Here is a 15,709-nt window from a genome sequence, read left to right as displayed (position 1 = left end):
CTGCAAAGCATGTTTTTGTGGAGGGAAGACAGGCTTCAGCTTGCCCATAAGTCACTGTAACGTGAAGGCGCAGATGCCTCCGAGTGGGCATGGCCCTGATCCTGGCCTGATGTATGGGGCATGGTCCAAGTTTGAATTTCACTTACCCATCACTTGGGTGTCTTTGTGCAGTGTGCAACGCTGTGCCCCAGCCCTTATGTCAAGGCGAGAAGAGGGGTGGGCTTAAGCAAAAGGCTGTGGTACACACAGTGCCCAGGCTTTGCCTCCCCCAGTGCTCCTGCTCTCCCTCCTCTGTGGGTCAGGAAAAGCCGTTGAAAGCATTCAATGCGGGCCTATTTTTAGAGTTTCGGGTAACCAGAGGCTGTGTGAAGGCACCCCGGGCTCCTGTGCCCTGCCCTTTTCTCCTCCTTATAAAAAACTTCCTTGCCTCGATTTGTCTTTCTTCCTCGTGAAGCCTCCTTCCTTGTCTTCTGCTGCCTCATTTCCCAGCCCCCACCTGCCCGCATGGGTCTCCCAGGGACCGTGTCAGGTGGACAGTAGCATCTCCAGGCTGGCCACCCCTCGTCTGATCGTTCCAGGTCAGGGCACGGTTCTTTTCCAGGGTTCAGAAATGAAGGAGCCAGGAAAGCAAACCCCCAACTGACCATCTTTTGATTCCTGGCGTTGTGTCTTCTCTAAGACTTCCCCTTCGTTCATCCTGCAGTGCCCGTTAGTTGAATGGGGAGGGTCAGATGTGCAGGGAGTCTGCAGGTTAGGAGCCTCGAGGGAAGTGGAGCTGCGCATGTTGGAGAAGCCTGAAGAGATACCTGGAGGTCTGGGGTCTAGGCAGGTCCCTCTTTACAAAGCCCCACTGGACAAAACCATTGGTGTGGAGGGATTTTGGAAGAGCAGTGGGTCTGCTCAGGAACCTCGTTCCAACACTGTGCATGAACTTTTGTTCCAAAGCTGTCATGGACCAGCGTCCCATCAATTACTGTGTGACTGGCCTCCATGACTGTGACATACCCCAGCGGGCGCAGTGTGTCTACACAGGAGGCTCCTCTTATACCTGTTCCTGCCTGCCGGGCTTCTCTGGGGATGGCCGAGCCTGCCAAGGTGCGTGGTTGCTCTGATTTTTTGCCTGTGTAGCTGTTCCCTAGGTGGTATTTACTGTGTGCAAGTTACCAACTCACCCTCGGTGCAAGAGAGACTTCTTCAGTCGACTGCATTGGGCAGATGGGCTGCTTGAATGATGCCTTTTCTTCTGGGGGGCTGTTGTGGTTGGTGTAGACATTAAGCCTTCCGCCGACTACTATTTTGTTCTGAGTGACTTGCTCACCCAGGTTCAGTTAGATAGCTGTTCTCTGCTAGGAATGGAGGATGTTGTTTGAGTTTCACAAAAAGACAAACAGTGTTCACATGTATGGGGCTTAAAGTCCATCCTTTTATTTAATAAGATCTATATTTTTTCACTTGGCCTTCTCTGTCTCTAAGAGCAAAGTTCTCTTATTGAATAAATAAATGACTGCCTATTATTGGTCGTCAGGGTGCTCTTAAAGGTAACTTCAGGTAAGACAACCAATGAACGTAGTACCTGGGTCTCTGGGTTTGCAGAATTACTTAGCGCAGTATACCGTAAAAGTTTTCTGAAAATTCCAGACTTCCTTAGGAGACCATTTCTAATATACTTTCTCTTCATTATTGAACATGTGGATTTTCTCATCACTGAGATTTTGATTTGATGTCAAGCACTAAATAATCTGTCTCTAAACACTAAGCCATTTTTTAAGCTCATTAATGATGGCAAGGATCATTTTACAATGCAAAGGAATCCTTTCTTCCCTTTTGCAAGCTTGATTCTTCATGAAAATGTTACTGTCAATGTGTTTGTAAATGTACCAGATAGAAATTGGGGAGCTACTGTTTTGAAAATTCTTGTTCAGTGAGCTGTAAGTCGCTGTTCCCCCATCAAAAGCAAGTTCACATAGATTTGAGCAAGTGACATAAATTCTTGTGCAAACTACAAATCCTGAGAGTCTCATTGCCCCTGGCCCGGTGGCTGTTTTACAGATGTGGATGAATGCCAGCCGAGCCGATGCCACCCTGACGCCTTCTGCTACAACACCCCAGGATCCTTCACGTGCCAGTGCAAACCTGGCTACCGGGGAGACGGCTTCCGTTGTATACCTGGAGGTATGGCGATGGGGTGTGTGGCATTGCTGGCTCATTGCTGTCTTCATGAGTACCAAGTACAAGGCTCTAGGAGAGAAGGGGAGGTGCATAGTAGGTGTTTGCACAGAGCATCTAAGGTTGAAGAGGTGAATCCTCTGGTTTCTCTTCGGATCGTATAAATCTTTCGCCTTTTACTAAAGGTTGTAGAGGTGAACGATCAGAGAATGGGCTGGTGCTGCCCACATGGGCCCTACCTGTGCTGGCAGCCTGGGGGCTGATCATCCATATAGCTTGAGTCAGCAGTGCAGGGTAAGACCTGGGCTGTGTGTCAGGTTCCTCAGAGAGACAGAACCATAAGGTTCTGTCACACATGAAGATATACATGATCGCATACACATATATGTGTGTGCATATGCATACAGTATATGTGTGTGTATATATGTGAGAATAAAGAGATTCATGGTAAGACTGGCTCGTATGATTATGGAGGCTTACAGTTCCCAGTGTCTGCATTCAGCAAGCAGAAGACCCACGACAACTGATGGTTTCCTGAGGGCTCAGAACCAGGAGAGCTCACAGTGTAGTCCAGTCTGAGGCTGGCAGGCTTGAGAACCGGGAAAAGCTGATGTTTAAGGTAAAGGGAAAAGAAACGATGGTCTAGAGGCATCAGGAGGAATCCTGCCTTATACTCAGGGCAAGGTCAGTGTTTTTGTTCTGCGCGTTCCTTCCACTGGTTGGACGGGGCCCACCACATGAGGGAGGCCCACAACACGAGGGATGCCCACCACATGAGGGAGGCCCGTCTGCTCAACTGAGTCTGTCAAGTTAAATGTTCATCTCATCCCAGACACCCTCGGAGAAGCACCTAGAAGAATAGTTGACCAAACAGCTGGGCCCCCTTTAGCCCACTCAAGTTGACACATAGCCAGCACAGGTTCCTTTGTGTCCGGGGCATGTCAGGTGTGGGGTGTGGTGTGTGGGAATGTAGGAATGTAGGCTGAGGCCTCCATAGGATGGTCTGCATTGATCTGTGTGGCTCCTTGAGTTGGTGCTGCCCTGAGACCCGAGCGGCATCTTGTTAGAGCGTGAGGATCATGACAGCTCCAGTCCACTCCCTGGCCTGAGTGAGGGAACTCGGGAAGCACCCAGTCAGTGCTGTGGGATCAGGTCACACACCTGGCCGCCCTTTGTGACGCTCCTGCTGTGTGCTCCTGACAGATGCTGTTTCACATAACGCTCACAGCTGTCTTTTGAAGTAAGTACAATTACTCTCTCAAATTACAGAGGATGCTGAAATGGAAAAAGAGAAAGGTGTAACCAGGGTCACCCAGGGAGTCCATGCCAGAATGGAGATTGAAATCCAGTCTATTGGATTGAGTCCAAATCCGCATTCAGACTTCTCAACCACACACAGTGTTCTGACATGAGATTGCAAATGTACTTGACACATCAAACTGGAGTTTATTTTTAATGACTGCTACTGTGGCTGGTCAGATATATTCATGCCACTAAAAAATGTTTTCAATAAGGGATAAGTGGGATTTTCATCTCCCCACATTCTAAAGTGGTTAATTATTACTTAGATGTCCGTCCATATCACTAGTCTGTGACTGGAGTCTGTGGCCATAGTGGGGCTCACAGCTGTTAATAGTTGTTGAAGAAATAAGTGAACACACCTGTTTCCATTCCCACCAACCGTTCATGGAAGTATTTATTTATCCACACTCTCACTAGGACTAGTTTTTAGGAGAGAATATCAGATTCAAGTCTAAACTTTGATGTTTTCAGCAACTACATGTTGCTGATCTGCTTTGAACAAGCGTCAGCAAACTGCAGACCCTGAGCCAAATCTGGCCCATGGTTTGTTTTTGTAAATAAAGTTTTATTGGAACACAGCCATCTGTATAATGTATGGCTGCTTTCTTGTTACGGAGGCAGGGTTCGGTGCTTGTCCCAGAGACTATGAAGCCTGCAAAGCTTACAGAGTCTGCATAGCCTCCTGGCTGGTTCCTGACAGAAGTGTGCTGACTCCTTGGCTTAGAGGGGCCAGATCGGGCCAGCCTTTTTGATCCTGAAACGATGGGTCATGACCGCGGTGCTGCTCATAGATTTTGATAGGCAGATTCCATAAAGACCAGTTCGTGATCATTTGAGTCAAGACATTCCAGCAGCTATTAAAAATGACTAGCATTCATTATTTCCTTAGGCTTGCTTCACATCTCCAGTTCAAAGGGAAGCAGATGTTTCATTTTCTGGTTTTTGTTTTTTTTGCCCTGACTCCTTGTCCCCTTGTTAAGGCTCTGTTGGCTAAACAGAAACAAATCCAGATCTGTAGACTGGGTTATAAAGATGGGCCAAGGATAAATCCAACGAGAGCTATTTGGCAGAATTGTTTATGTATTTAATCCCGTCCCTTAGGAAATTCCTCATCTAGTTATACACTCAAGAAATGCCCAAGAATGCTCATTGAGTGCTGTTTGTGATAGCAGAAAGTCTCAATGGCTGTCAGCAGGAGGAGTGCACAGAGGACTTAGGGCAGAATCCATGCCATGAAACAGCATCCAGCAGCAAGAACAAATGAACTTGAGTTAATGGATAAACCTCAAAATCATATGTTGTTGGGGGGCAGGGGCTACAACAAGATCTGTACAATATGATTCCATGTATAGAAAGTACAAACCAGAATGAAAATAAACCTGTGCATAGACATGCAAAAGAAAACTATAAAATGCGCGTATGAGAAAGAGAAACAAACTTCAGGATAGAGTTTGTCTGTTAAAAGGGACAGTTGGGAGTGGGGTGGGCTATGTCTTAGTGTGTTTGGGCTGCTGTAACAAATACCTTAGCCCAAGTAATTTATAACCACAGGAATCTGTTCTCACAGTTCCAGCTGAGAAGTCCAAGATCAAGCTGCTGGCAAATTCCGTGCATGGTGAGGGCCCACTTCCAGGTCCACAGGTGGCCAGAGGGGCTCACATGGCAGAGTGGGTGAGAGTCTGAGGCCTCTTTCATAAGGGCACGAGTTCCATTCATGAGGACTCTGCCTCCATGACCTAATCACCTCCCAAAGGCTCCAGCACAAATGCATGGGGGACACAGATATTCAGACCATAGCCCTGGGGCTACATTGGCATTCTTTTTCAGCTAGAATATAATATAGATATTTTTAATTATATTCTAAATCTTGTATGACTAAAATATTGTGTGAAATATTCCAGAGAGAAAAATAATGTGTAGTGTCCTGTGGACTCCTGGTGCAAACATCTTGGTTATCTATTGTTGTATATCAAGTACAGGTTGAATACGCCTAGTCCAGAAATCTGAAATGCTCTAAAGCCCCAAATTGTTTGAGTGCCAATTTGTTAGCAAAATTTTAGACTTTTGGAGCATTTCAGATTTTCAGGATGCTTGACTGGTAGTTTAGACAAATATCCTCAAGTCCAAAGTCTGAAACAGTTCTGGTTCCAAACATTTCAGATAAGGAACACTCAGTCCGTATCCCTAAACTAGCCACTTAAGACCATAGCATTTATTATCTCGCTGTTTCTGTGGGTCAGGAATTTAGGAGCGGCTCCCCAGGGCTGTCCTGGCTCAGAGCCTCCTATGAGGTCACTGTCAAGATGTTACACAGGCTGTGGTCACCTCTGGTGGCAGAGAAGGGTCCCCGCTGCAGGCCCCACGTGGTTGTTGGCTGTCCTCAGCGTGTCACAGCATGGATCTCTTCAAGGCCTGAGAGCTGGCTTCTTCCCCAGCAAGTGATGGCAGGGAGGGGGTGGAGAGCTGAGCCCAAGATGGAAGCCACAGTCTTCTATGTCCTGCTCTGAGGAGGGACGTCTATCACATCCCCTGATCCTCTTAGTCTCAAGCCAGACCTCTTAACAGCGTAGACGGAGCTACCCAAGGGTGTGAATTCCAGGGGGTGGGGAGAAAGGGGCCCACCTTGGAGGGCGACCAGCGCAGCTGCTGACCTTGCCTGGACAGCATCCAATAATTACTATTGCCTAGAATTTTGTAACAAAGGGCACTTGCCAGTGGTCTTCAAAAGTCCTGGCTGGAGGTGTAAACCCTGTCGTTACGGGCAGGCTCCAAGCCTGTGGATGCTCCCTCACGTCTCTCAATCCTTGGCACCAGTGTGTTTCCCAGCATACTCCAGTCCGCACCACACATCTGTAGAGAGAAGAGTTCAGAGAGCAGCACTGCAAGGAGAGAGGGAAGCGTGCAGGATAACACAACCTAGAGACAACAGGGGAACGATTCAGTACGCAGGCTTTTTGTTTCGTAGCCTTCTGCGGCTTGTTTCATGGTTCATGTTTCAAGCAAACCCCACGTGAAGAAACGTGAATTTCCTAGTCCAAGCTGAAAGGGGCTCTGGGAATGCCGTAATTCATCTTTTCGTTGTATAAACCAGGAATGGGAGGCCTGAATAATTTCTTAGCTTACCAAAAAGCTTGCTTGAATTCTTTATATAAAAAGGCTTTTTCATAGCAGTTTTTCTCCAAATATAGTCATATCCAGACCTTGAAGAAACAGTTAAGATCGATGGGGTTTATACAGATTATTTTGATTATAAATAAAAAGCCCAGTATCAACTCTCTTTTTCAAAAAGATTTATCTATTTGTTTGAAAGGCAGAGTTACAGAGAAAGAGATCTTCATCTGTTGTTCACTCCCCAGATAGCCACAATAGCTGGGGCTGAGCCAGGCTGAAGCTAAGGGCCAGGAGCTTTGTCAGGATCTCCCATGTGCGTGGCAGAGGCCTAAACACCTGGGCCATCTTTCATGGCTTCCCAGGCGCATTATCAGGGAGCCGGATCAAAAGTGGAGCAGCCAGGACTTGAATACAATGATGGCATCATGGGCTGTGGTTTAACTGCTGACCCCTCAACTACTTTTCTAAGAGAAAAGAGGTGTACACATGAAATGCAATGCCAGATGATAAATTTCCAATCAGCCTGAATTTACTGGGTGGATTGTTGTTTGAGATGAAATCGTCACTCCTGCTCTCAGCTCCTATCCTGGGCGGGTGCCTTTTCTGTCTTTGCTGGTGATTCCAATTAACCTGCAAAAGAAGCTGTGATGCTGCTCACCCAACAGATAAATCAAAATGAATCTTCAGGCAGAGGTTTGACACAACCATTAAGACAACACTTTCAGGGTGGGGGGGTGGCTCCGTGGCACAGTAGGTTAATCCTCCATCTGCAGTGTCGGCATTCCATATGGGTGCCGGTTCTAGTCATGGCTGCCCCTCTTCCAATCCAGCTCTCTGCAATGGCCTGGTAAAGCAGTGGAGGATGGCCCAAGTGCCTGGGCCCCTGCACCCAGGTGGGAGACCTGGAAGAAGTTCCTGGCTCCTGGCTTCAGATCAGCACAGTTCTGGCCATTGCGGTCATCTGGGGAGTGAACCAATGGAAGGAAGACCTCTCTGTCTCTCCCTCTCACTGGCTGTAACTCTACCTCTCAAATAAATAAAATCTTAAACCCTTTGGGATGCCTGTATCCTATATTGGAGTGCCTGAGTTTGAGTCTTGGCTCCACTTCGGATTCCAGCTTCTTGTTGATGTTCACCCTGGAAGGCAGCAGGTGGTGGTGCAAGTAATCAGGTCCCTGCTACCCATCTGGGGGACCTAGTTTGAGTCCGGGGCTCCTGGCTTCAGCCTGGCCCATTTACAACTGTTGCAGGCATTTGGGGAATGAATCAGTGAACGGGAGATCTCTTTCTGTCTCTCTGCCTTTCACATAAAAATAATGAACGTTCTCCTCAGTTGTGCAGCCCTCTGTTGCTGGCATCTCATCTTGCTCCTTGCCTTCTTAGTTTAATTCTTCATCAGAGGTATCAGTAATCGCTGCCTTCTGTTTCTCTTCTCCCATTATTTTTTCCCTACAGTTTTCTTATAAAATAAAACATAGGTACAGAAAATCATGCAGAACACGTGGGTAGTTCAGGGAGTTATTCTGAAGTGGCCCCCTTGTCCCCAGCACCCAGGTCAAGAGTTAGAACTCTGCCACCTGCCCCAGAAGTCCCTCCAGGTGCTCTGTCCCACGCATCGCCTCCTCCCTCTCCCCAGGGCAGCCACAAACTTGACTTCAGTACTAATCAGTGCCCTACACTTCTTATAATTTTTCTCACACTCGCGCACATTCCTTGACACTGCAGGCTCAGTGCTGCCCACGTGTCTATCACTGGCTCCCTCCATCCCTTCCTTTTCCTTGCATTTGGTCTACTTAAGAACACACCTGTTGAGTCTCGTTTCCCAATTCTGGATTTGGCTGATCATGTACTCATGGTATAGTTGAGCATGCTCCTCTGTCCTCTACATGGCCTGCCTGTGCCCCCTCTGACCACCGCCTCCCCCCTCCCTCCCTTGCATCTCTCAAAGGGCCCCATTTCCAGGTGAGCGGGCTCCTCATTGGTCCTTGTGGTTCTGCCACACCTTCCCTTACTAGAATTCCTCTCTAACTTAAACCCCAGGGACCACCTGTCACACCGCCGTTCTTACCATGCCCCGAGTCTCTCTGCTTCCTTTCTTTCTCTGCTCCCCTAGCAGCCTGTTCAGACCACTGCCAGCCACTTCCCCTAGTGTGCTCTCCTGCCCAGGGTCCTCAACTTTCCCATTAGCCTGTGACCTCGGGGACTCACCTGTGAGCGGGGCACCTGGCTGTCAACAGTAAATGCTTAACACAAACAGGTGATTCAAGCTTCTTGATGTGAAAAGTTTGCTGAATACAGTGATTCTTTAAAAACATTTACTTATTTGACAAGCAGAGTTAGAGGGAGAGATGAGAGAGAGAAATGTTCCATCCACTTTTTCCTCCCGAAATGGCTGCAACATCTGGGGCTGGGCCAGGCTGAAGCCAGGAGTCAAATTCCATCTGGGTCTCCCACATGGGTGGCAGGGGTCCAAGCTCTCGGGCCTTCTGCTTCCTACCCAGGTGCATTAACAGGGAGCTGGATTGGAAGTGGAGCAGTGAGGACTCATTGGGGATGCTGGTGTTTCAGGTAGAGGCTTAATGTCAGGGGCACCACCATGTCAGCCCCTACATACAGTGATTTCAAAGCCTACAGCAGCAAGGTTTTGGGAGAGGGCTGGGGGGAGCACTCTGGGACACGGGGGGTGAAGAAAGCTCAACAGTGCACTTTCAAATGGTGACAAAAGAGATGGCCCTCACAAGCTACAGGGCTGATTGCTTTTCCTGCTGTTGCACTGTTGCATGCTCTTTTTTTATTATTGCTGCTGGCGCTGTGGTGCAGTAGGTTAATCCTCTGCCTGCAGTGCTGGCATCCCATATGGGTGCTGGTTCTAGACCCAGCTGCTCCTCTTGCAGTCCAGCTCTCTGCTATGGCCTGGGAAAGCAGTGGAAATTGGTCCAGGTGCTTGGGCCCTTGCACCACATGGGAGTCCTGGAAGAAGCTCCTAGGAGAAGCATTGAAGAGTGTTCTAGTAGAAATATCTCCTGTGTTTTCTACAAATAGTAGTGTTTGTAACAAATCCCTGGGGACATCAAGATCAAGACCATGTCAGGCTGCCAGTGTCGTCTTTACTTGTATATCTCCACTCTTGGAAATGTGCTGTCCGGGAACATTTGGCAGCTAATGAGATGAGGCTGTGAGCCGTGGGTCTCAATGCCAGCAGAGGCCAGGCATCATCCACCACACTGGCATTACCGCATGCAAAGATGTGTATTGTGGAAGTGCTTAGAGCAGGTGTAGCTCTTGGGAGCAGCACGGCTCTGACTGTACAGGAAGGTATTGGATAAACAGTGTCTCCCCATGAAAATTCCATTTTCTAGAAAAGACTTTATTTGAGAGGTAGAGTTACAGAGAGGAAGAGAGAGGTCTTCCATCTGCTGGTTCACTCCACAAATGGCTGGAGCCACGCCAGTGCGAAGCCAGGAGCAAGGAGCTTCTTCTGGGTCTCCTACAAGGGTATGGAGAGGCCCAAACACTTAGGGCATCTTCCACTGCCTTCTGCCTTCCCAGGCCACAGGCAGAGAGCTGAATTGGAAAAGGAGCAGCCAGGACATGAACCAGCACCTTGGGATGCTGGCACCACAGGCAGAGGCTTAGCCTTCCATGCTAAGCTTTCTATGACAATTCCACTCTTAAGTAGCCCACAGGTCCTGCCGTTTTTCAAGTCTTTTCTTCCCAGAGAGGCTCCAAATATCCTGACCACTCCTATCCTCCCCCAGTCCACTGAGTGTATCTGAGACTGTAATAGCCATTATTTAACAGAACACAGAGACGCAGCTTTAAGCTGACAAGGGAGTGGAATGCAAATCTGAAGATCAAGAATGTGCTTTCTTCATAACTTCCCTTCCTCTCATTCTCTGGCCCTCACCTTGAGAAAAGTCATCCCAAACTTCCTGCCATTTGTCAGATAAGTAGCAGGTCTTCTTCCGGCAGCAGATCAGAGGAGATGAGTAAGAGGCAGCTTGCCAGAGTTATTTTATCAGCCAGAAACAAGCCTGGGAAGAATGTCTATGTGAGTGTTACTCCAGCTCGCTGCCCCTCCATCCACCGGGCCCTTGATGGAAAATCCTCCATGGAGGCCTGGGGCCCTCAGCGGGAGGCTCCCCTGGGAGCCCCTGGGCTGCTCCCACTGCCTGCTGGCCAGGCTGAGGAACCATCCCAGGAAGCCCACTGAGCTCATCAGATCATCAGCTTTCCGTAAGCGTGCTTGAAATTCCATTTCCTGACTCAGAATTGAGGCTTCCTCCTCCTCTTTGTAAGTTCAAGATTACAGCACTTTAAAAGTCCCACGAAAAAATTCTAGATCCCTCAAGATTTTGTGTGTTGGCCAAATACCACATGAACACAACACTGTCAGCCACATAAAATGGAAGAATCTGTACTCTCTTAAAAGTGTGGCTTGGTTGACAGTACACACAACACCGGTCCTGTGTTTTAGCTGGAAATCAGCACTTTGTCCAGATGTTGATGAGAAGAAATCCAGTCTGTGGGTCCACAGAAAATTGCAGTCAGTAGTTAAGGAAACGTGTGTGTATCGTTGTTGATGTCACAGGTTTAGTGTGCACGAGCTGTTACAGGCACTGGGAATGTGGAGACAGAGACTTGAGGCCAGGAGGGGTGGGGGCTGGACCAGAAATCCCAAGCTTGCCCTGCGGCCTCAGAGCCATCGTTCACTGCCTCTGAGCTTCAGTTTTCTCCTGTGGTGTTCAACCACTCGTGTAGATCGCATAGGATGACAATGACAACTCAGTGAAGTATGTATGTAAGCAGGGGTAGCTCCTATGGAAACTCTGTACCTCCGTACAAATGTAAGATTTTGAGGAAGTAAACAAGCCTTATGTGCAAGAGTGTACGAAAGTGAGAGTTTTATTCTAACCAGATGGTTTATTTGTATCTTTGTTTGGCACTTCCACATATCAGATGTTTTGTTATCATACTAGAAAAGCATACCCAGGTTTTCTTTGCCAGGTTCAACAAAAATTTTTCCTTTGCATGCTAACTGCTTCTAATCAAGGGAGCCATTGTAGCAAGCAGGCCAACATGCACATTGGCAACACAGATAAAGCGTACTATAAACAGTCATTGGCTTGCACCTGCTGAATGTCACTGTGTCTGCCTGGTGCAGGTGCCATCACAGATGAGTATTTGAGAACAGATAAAAGTCCACCAGTGTGCTTTGTGTTATCATGAATCCCTCAGTCCTCCAAGTAATTCTGTGGGACTTGTTGCTTCAACTATTCCCATTCGAAGTGGAAAGAATCCAAGTTTTCAAGTTTCCAGAGGGGCCAGCGCTGTGGCATAGCACCTGCAATGCTGGCATTCTGTATGGTTCCAGTTCAAGTCTTGGCTGCTCCACTTCCAATCCAGCTCTCTGCTTGGGCCTGGGAAAGCAGTAGAAATTGGCCCAAGTCCTTGGGCCCCTCACCTCGTGAGAGACCCGGAAGAAGCTCCTGGCTCTTGGCTTCGGATAGGTGCAGCTCCAGCCGTTGCAGCCAGTTGAGGAGTGAACCAATAATGGAAGACCTCTCTTTCTCTCTGCTTCTCCTTCTCTCTGTGTAACTCTGACTTTCAAATAGATAAATAAATCTTTAAAAAAAGATCTCAAGTTACGAAACTCTAAGAACTATGTAATATCGTGATACTACAACATATTATTAACTAGTATATGCTAATATAGATTCACTCACAAGTATATTATATAACATATACAATCCCCCAACACAACTAGTAGAGCCCTAGGTGAGGGATTGCCAGCTGTAATCCCCATAAGCCAAACCTCTCTCTGCTTTGGTAAATTCAGTTTTATTGGAGCACAGCCACACGAGTTCATTTACATGTTCATTTACAGGTGCTTTCACACTACAACCACAGGGTTGGGTAGCTGCAGGCCCACAGAGTGAAATGATTCACTCTTCTACCTCTTAACAAGGAGTCCATGGAGCGCTGCACTTGAGCTCTTTAACTACAATCTTTTTTTTTTTTTTTTTTTTTTTTGACAGGCAGAGTGGATAGTGAGAGAGAGAGACAGAGAGAAAGGTCTTCCTTTTTGCCGTTGGTTCACCCTCCAATGGCCGCTGCGGCCAGCACATTGTGGTGATCCGAAGCCAGGAGCCAGGTGCTTCTCCTGGTCTCCCATGCGGGTGCAGGGCCCAAGGATTTGGGCCATCCTCCACTGCCTTCCCGGGCCAGAGCAGAGAGCTGGCCTGGAAGAGGGGCAACTGGGATAGAATCCGGTGCCCCAACCGGGACTAGAACCCGGTATGCCAGCACCGCAAGGCGGAGGATTAGCCTGTTAAGCCACGGCGCTGGCCTTTAACTACAATCTTGCAGTCAGGTGCAGCTAAGGAAGTAGCAGCCTCTGTTCTCCATGCCCTGAAGCCAAGACCTGTGAGCTGCAGGGCCCTGGGCCTCTCTGTTCAGTCCCCCCCTGATTGGTGGTTGTGGGGTCGTTTACTCGGGGCTTCCCCCAAGACTGTGAGCTGCTGGAGGGTGGGCCCTGCTCTTCCTGTGGCCCAGCCCAGAGGTGCCCCTTGAGTGGAGGGTGGAGACAGTCTGCACTGCCCGCTCAGAGCTGGGAATCTACTCAGGCAGGAAAGGGGTCCCCGGTTGACAGGTCTGGGGTCTTGGGAAGCAGCCAGTTACTGGGCCTGGCTTTCCTGTCGGGCTGATGGAGATGCGCCAAAGCTAGATCGAGGTGATGCTCAGGGAACATCAAAACATTCATAAATGCTTCATTTTACTGTTCTCCATGTCAGTTGTGCCTCAAGATTTAAGATTTTTTTTCCTAAGAAGAACTGCTTGGATGAGTAAAGAAAAATATAATCTTGACGGTTGAATCTATTACGTAATCGCAATGTTTTAAACGTTTTGAAATTAATGAAACACACCCCATGGTGTTCAGGAAGCTCTCGTAGGTCCTGAGTTCCGTGTGGACACCCAGCAGCCCCGGCCCAAACCCACAGCCCTCCTTTGCTTGTCTCTGACAGAGCTGGAGAAGACCCGGTGCCAGCTGGAGCGAGAACACATTCTCGGAGCAGCGGGGGCGGCAGATGCACAGCGGCCCCGCCCACCAGGGCTGTTTGTGCCCGAGTGTGATGAGCACGGACACTACTTGCCTACCCAGTGCCACGGCAGCACGGGCTACTGCTGGTGCGTGGATCGTGACGGCCGTGAGGTGGAGGGCACGAGGACCAGACCCGGGATGAGGCCCCCGTGTAAGTGAAGGATGAGCTGTGCTTGGATGCATGCCCCAGCAGGGCCTCGGGGTGGAATAACCAGTGCCTGTCCCCTTCCCTGACCCCCTTCTACCCTCTGCCCCCTCCATCTTCTCACCTTCCGCCTCCCTCTCCACGCACCAGCAAGTTCTGTCAGTCCCCAGTGGGACCTGCTGCACCGCCACTGTGATGGGGCAGGGAGCGGATGGTGCTCTGGTGAATACTGGTGGTCCCCCAGGTGAATGCTGGGATGCGCCGCAGCAGGACAGGGTGGGGGTGGTGAGGCGAGCCCTTCCTCGGGTCTCTGCTTCCTCGGGGGAGGGGGGAGCCCATTCTCACCCTTGCAGCACTCGCCTCCTTCACAGTCAGGGCCCAGGGCCTTGAGGGGCTCTGGTGGATTTCAAATCCAAGGCGTAGACCGCCGCAAAGGTTGCTGTGCCTGCCTGTAGCAGTGGGAAGGCGCCATGCTGAGGGCTGGGGGCCCTGTCTGAGACCCCGCTGGGCCATGTGGCTGTGAATGAGGCTCCTCCAGCCTCAGCCTCAACAGCAGAGAGGAACCAAATCCTCCCGAGGCGCGCCCTCCGCTCTGAAATGCTGCTTCTGGCCCGGAAACTGGTCACTGTCACAGGTGCCACAAGCAGACCTAACCAATCCTGGAGTCTCTGTTCTCAAGTTACCCAATAATAATCATAGATGGACAACCTCCCCCCGCCCCCACGTCAGCTGCTAAGAAACCGAGAAGTGGTTCCTCAGAGCCTGCACACAGCCAGTGTTAGCCGAGCGTCAGCGCTGTGGACACCCAGTGGAAAGTCATAGTGCCAGCCCCTGAGGATGCTGAGGGACAGGCCTGCCGCTGGGGGCAGCGCAGGGCTTGTGCAGGGTGTTGGCCAATGTGGGGGGTGGGCGAGGGTCCTTTCCAGAGCGTGGAGCAGGGAGTGAGCTGCAGGCGGGGTGGAGGGGGGAGGCTGCTGCTCCAGGCAGCAGAGCAGGCTGAGAGGAACCGCAGTGTTGGTGCTAAGCTGTGGACCTGGGTGTTGTTCCTGAGGACAGCAGGGAGCCCAGAAGGCTTTGGGAGGCTTTCGAGTGGTCATCAATGACGCGAAGCAGATTTCAGGTTTAGCGATGTCACTGCTGGACAGCAGACACCGGGATGCAGACATAAGAGCCCTCAGCATCTCTTGCCAGGCTTAGGATTAAGCCAGGTGAGGAATGGGAGGGGCTGACCCAGGGTGCTGGCAGTGAGTCTGGAGCGGACTGATGGAACTCGGAGATTCTAGAGGTGCACCGGACTGGTTTGTGTCGCTAGTTATGTGTAACAAGCAAGATCGACAAGGGGAAGAACTGGAAATGACCTTGGCGATGACCTGGTCCAGGTCCCTCACTTTTGAGAGAAGAGGACACAGCCCAGAAAGGTGCACACACAATGAGAGAGTGACAGGGCCCAGTCCTAGGTTCCCCCAGGTCCCCCAGCACCTGGTCAGTGCTCCTGCCCTGCAGCACCAGCTACCTGTGCACTCCTGGGACAGTGTCATCAGGTGAGTCAGGAAGTGGTGCCAGGGGCCAAGGTCAGCAGTTGGGAGGGCAAGGCTGAAGCTGAGAGGGAAGGAGTTCCCCACCATCCCTTAGTTCTTCAAAGCCCAGAAGGGACATGTTCCTGTTTGTCCCATGCACAGCAGTCCCAGCCCATGGCCATGGGACAGGGCCCATAGGGCAGGCTCATTCTGCTGGGCTCCTCCAGCGAAGCTTCCATTAGAAGGCGACTCCCCATGGCAGGAGATTCAGGCTGCTGCTGTTAGTGCTTGGTTCAGCAGTGGCCAGCCGCAGTGTGGAGCAAAGCGTGAATAACCAAGTGATCTCTGTTAAGAGGGAAGCTAAGC

The 15,709-nt window shown here is 49.9% G+C and overlaps 1 protein-coding gene across 1 annotated transcript in view; it reads left to right on the top strand.

Moving 5' to 3' along the window:
• NID1 (nidogen 1) overlaps positions 1-15,709 on the top strand; it is a 75,607-nt gene that overhangs the window by 43,955 nt on the left and 15,943 nt on the right. Inside the window, exons 11-13 of the mRNA XM_062210656.1 lie at positions 946-1,095; positions 2,050-2,172; positions 13,605-13,832. Of these exons, the coding sequence (XP_062066640.1) occupies positions 946-1,095; positions 2,050-2,172; positions 13,605-13,832 (501 nt within the window). The remainder of the gene's footprint in view (positions 1-945; positions 1,096-2,049; positions 2,173-13,604; positions 13,833-15,709) is intronic.

This window comes from Lepus europaeus, chromosome 14, assembly GCF_033115175.1.
Source record: "Lepus europaeus isolate LE1 chromosome 14, mLepTim1.pri, whole genome shotgun sequence".
NCBI lineage: Eukaryota > Metazoa > Chordata > Mammalia > Lagomorpha > Leporidae > Lepus > Lepus europaeus.
Note: the sequence above shows the minus strand (reverse complement) of the source record. Positions and strands in the feature narration are given on the sequence as shown.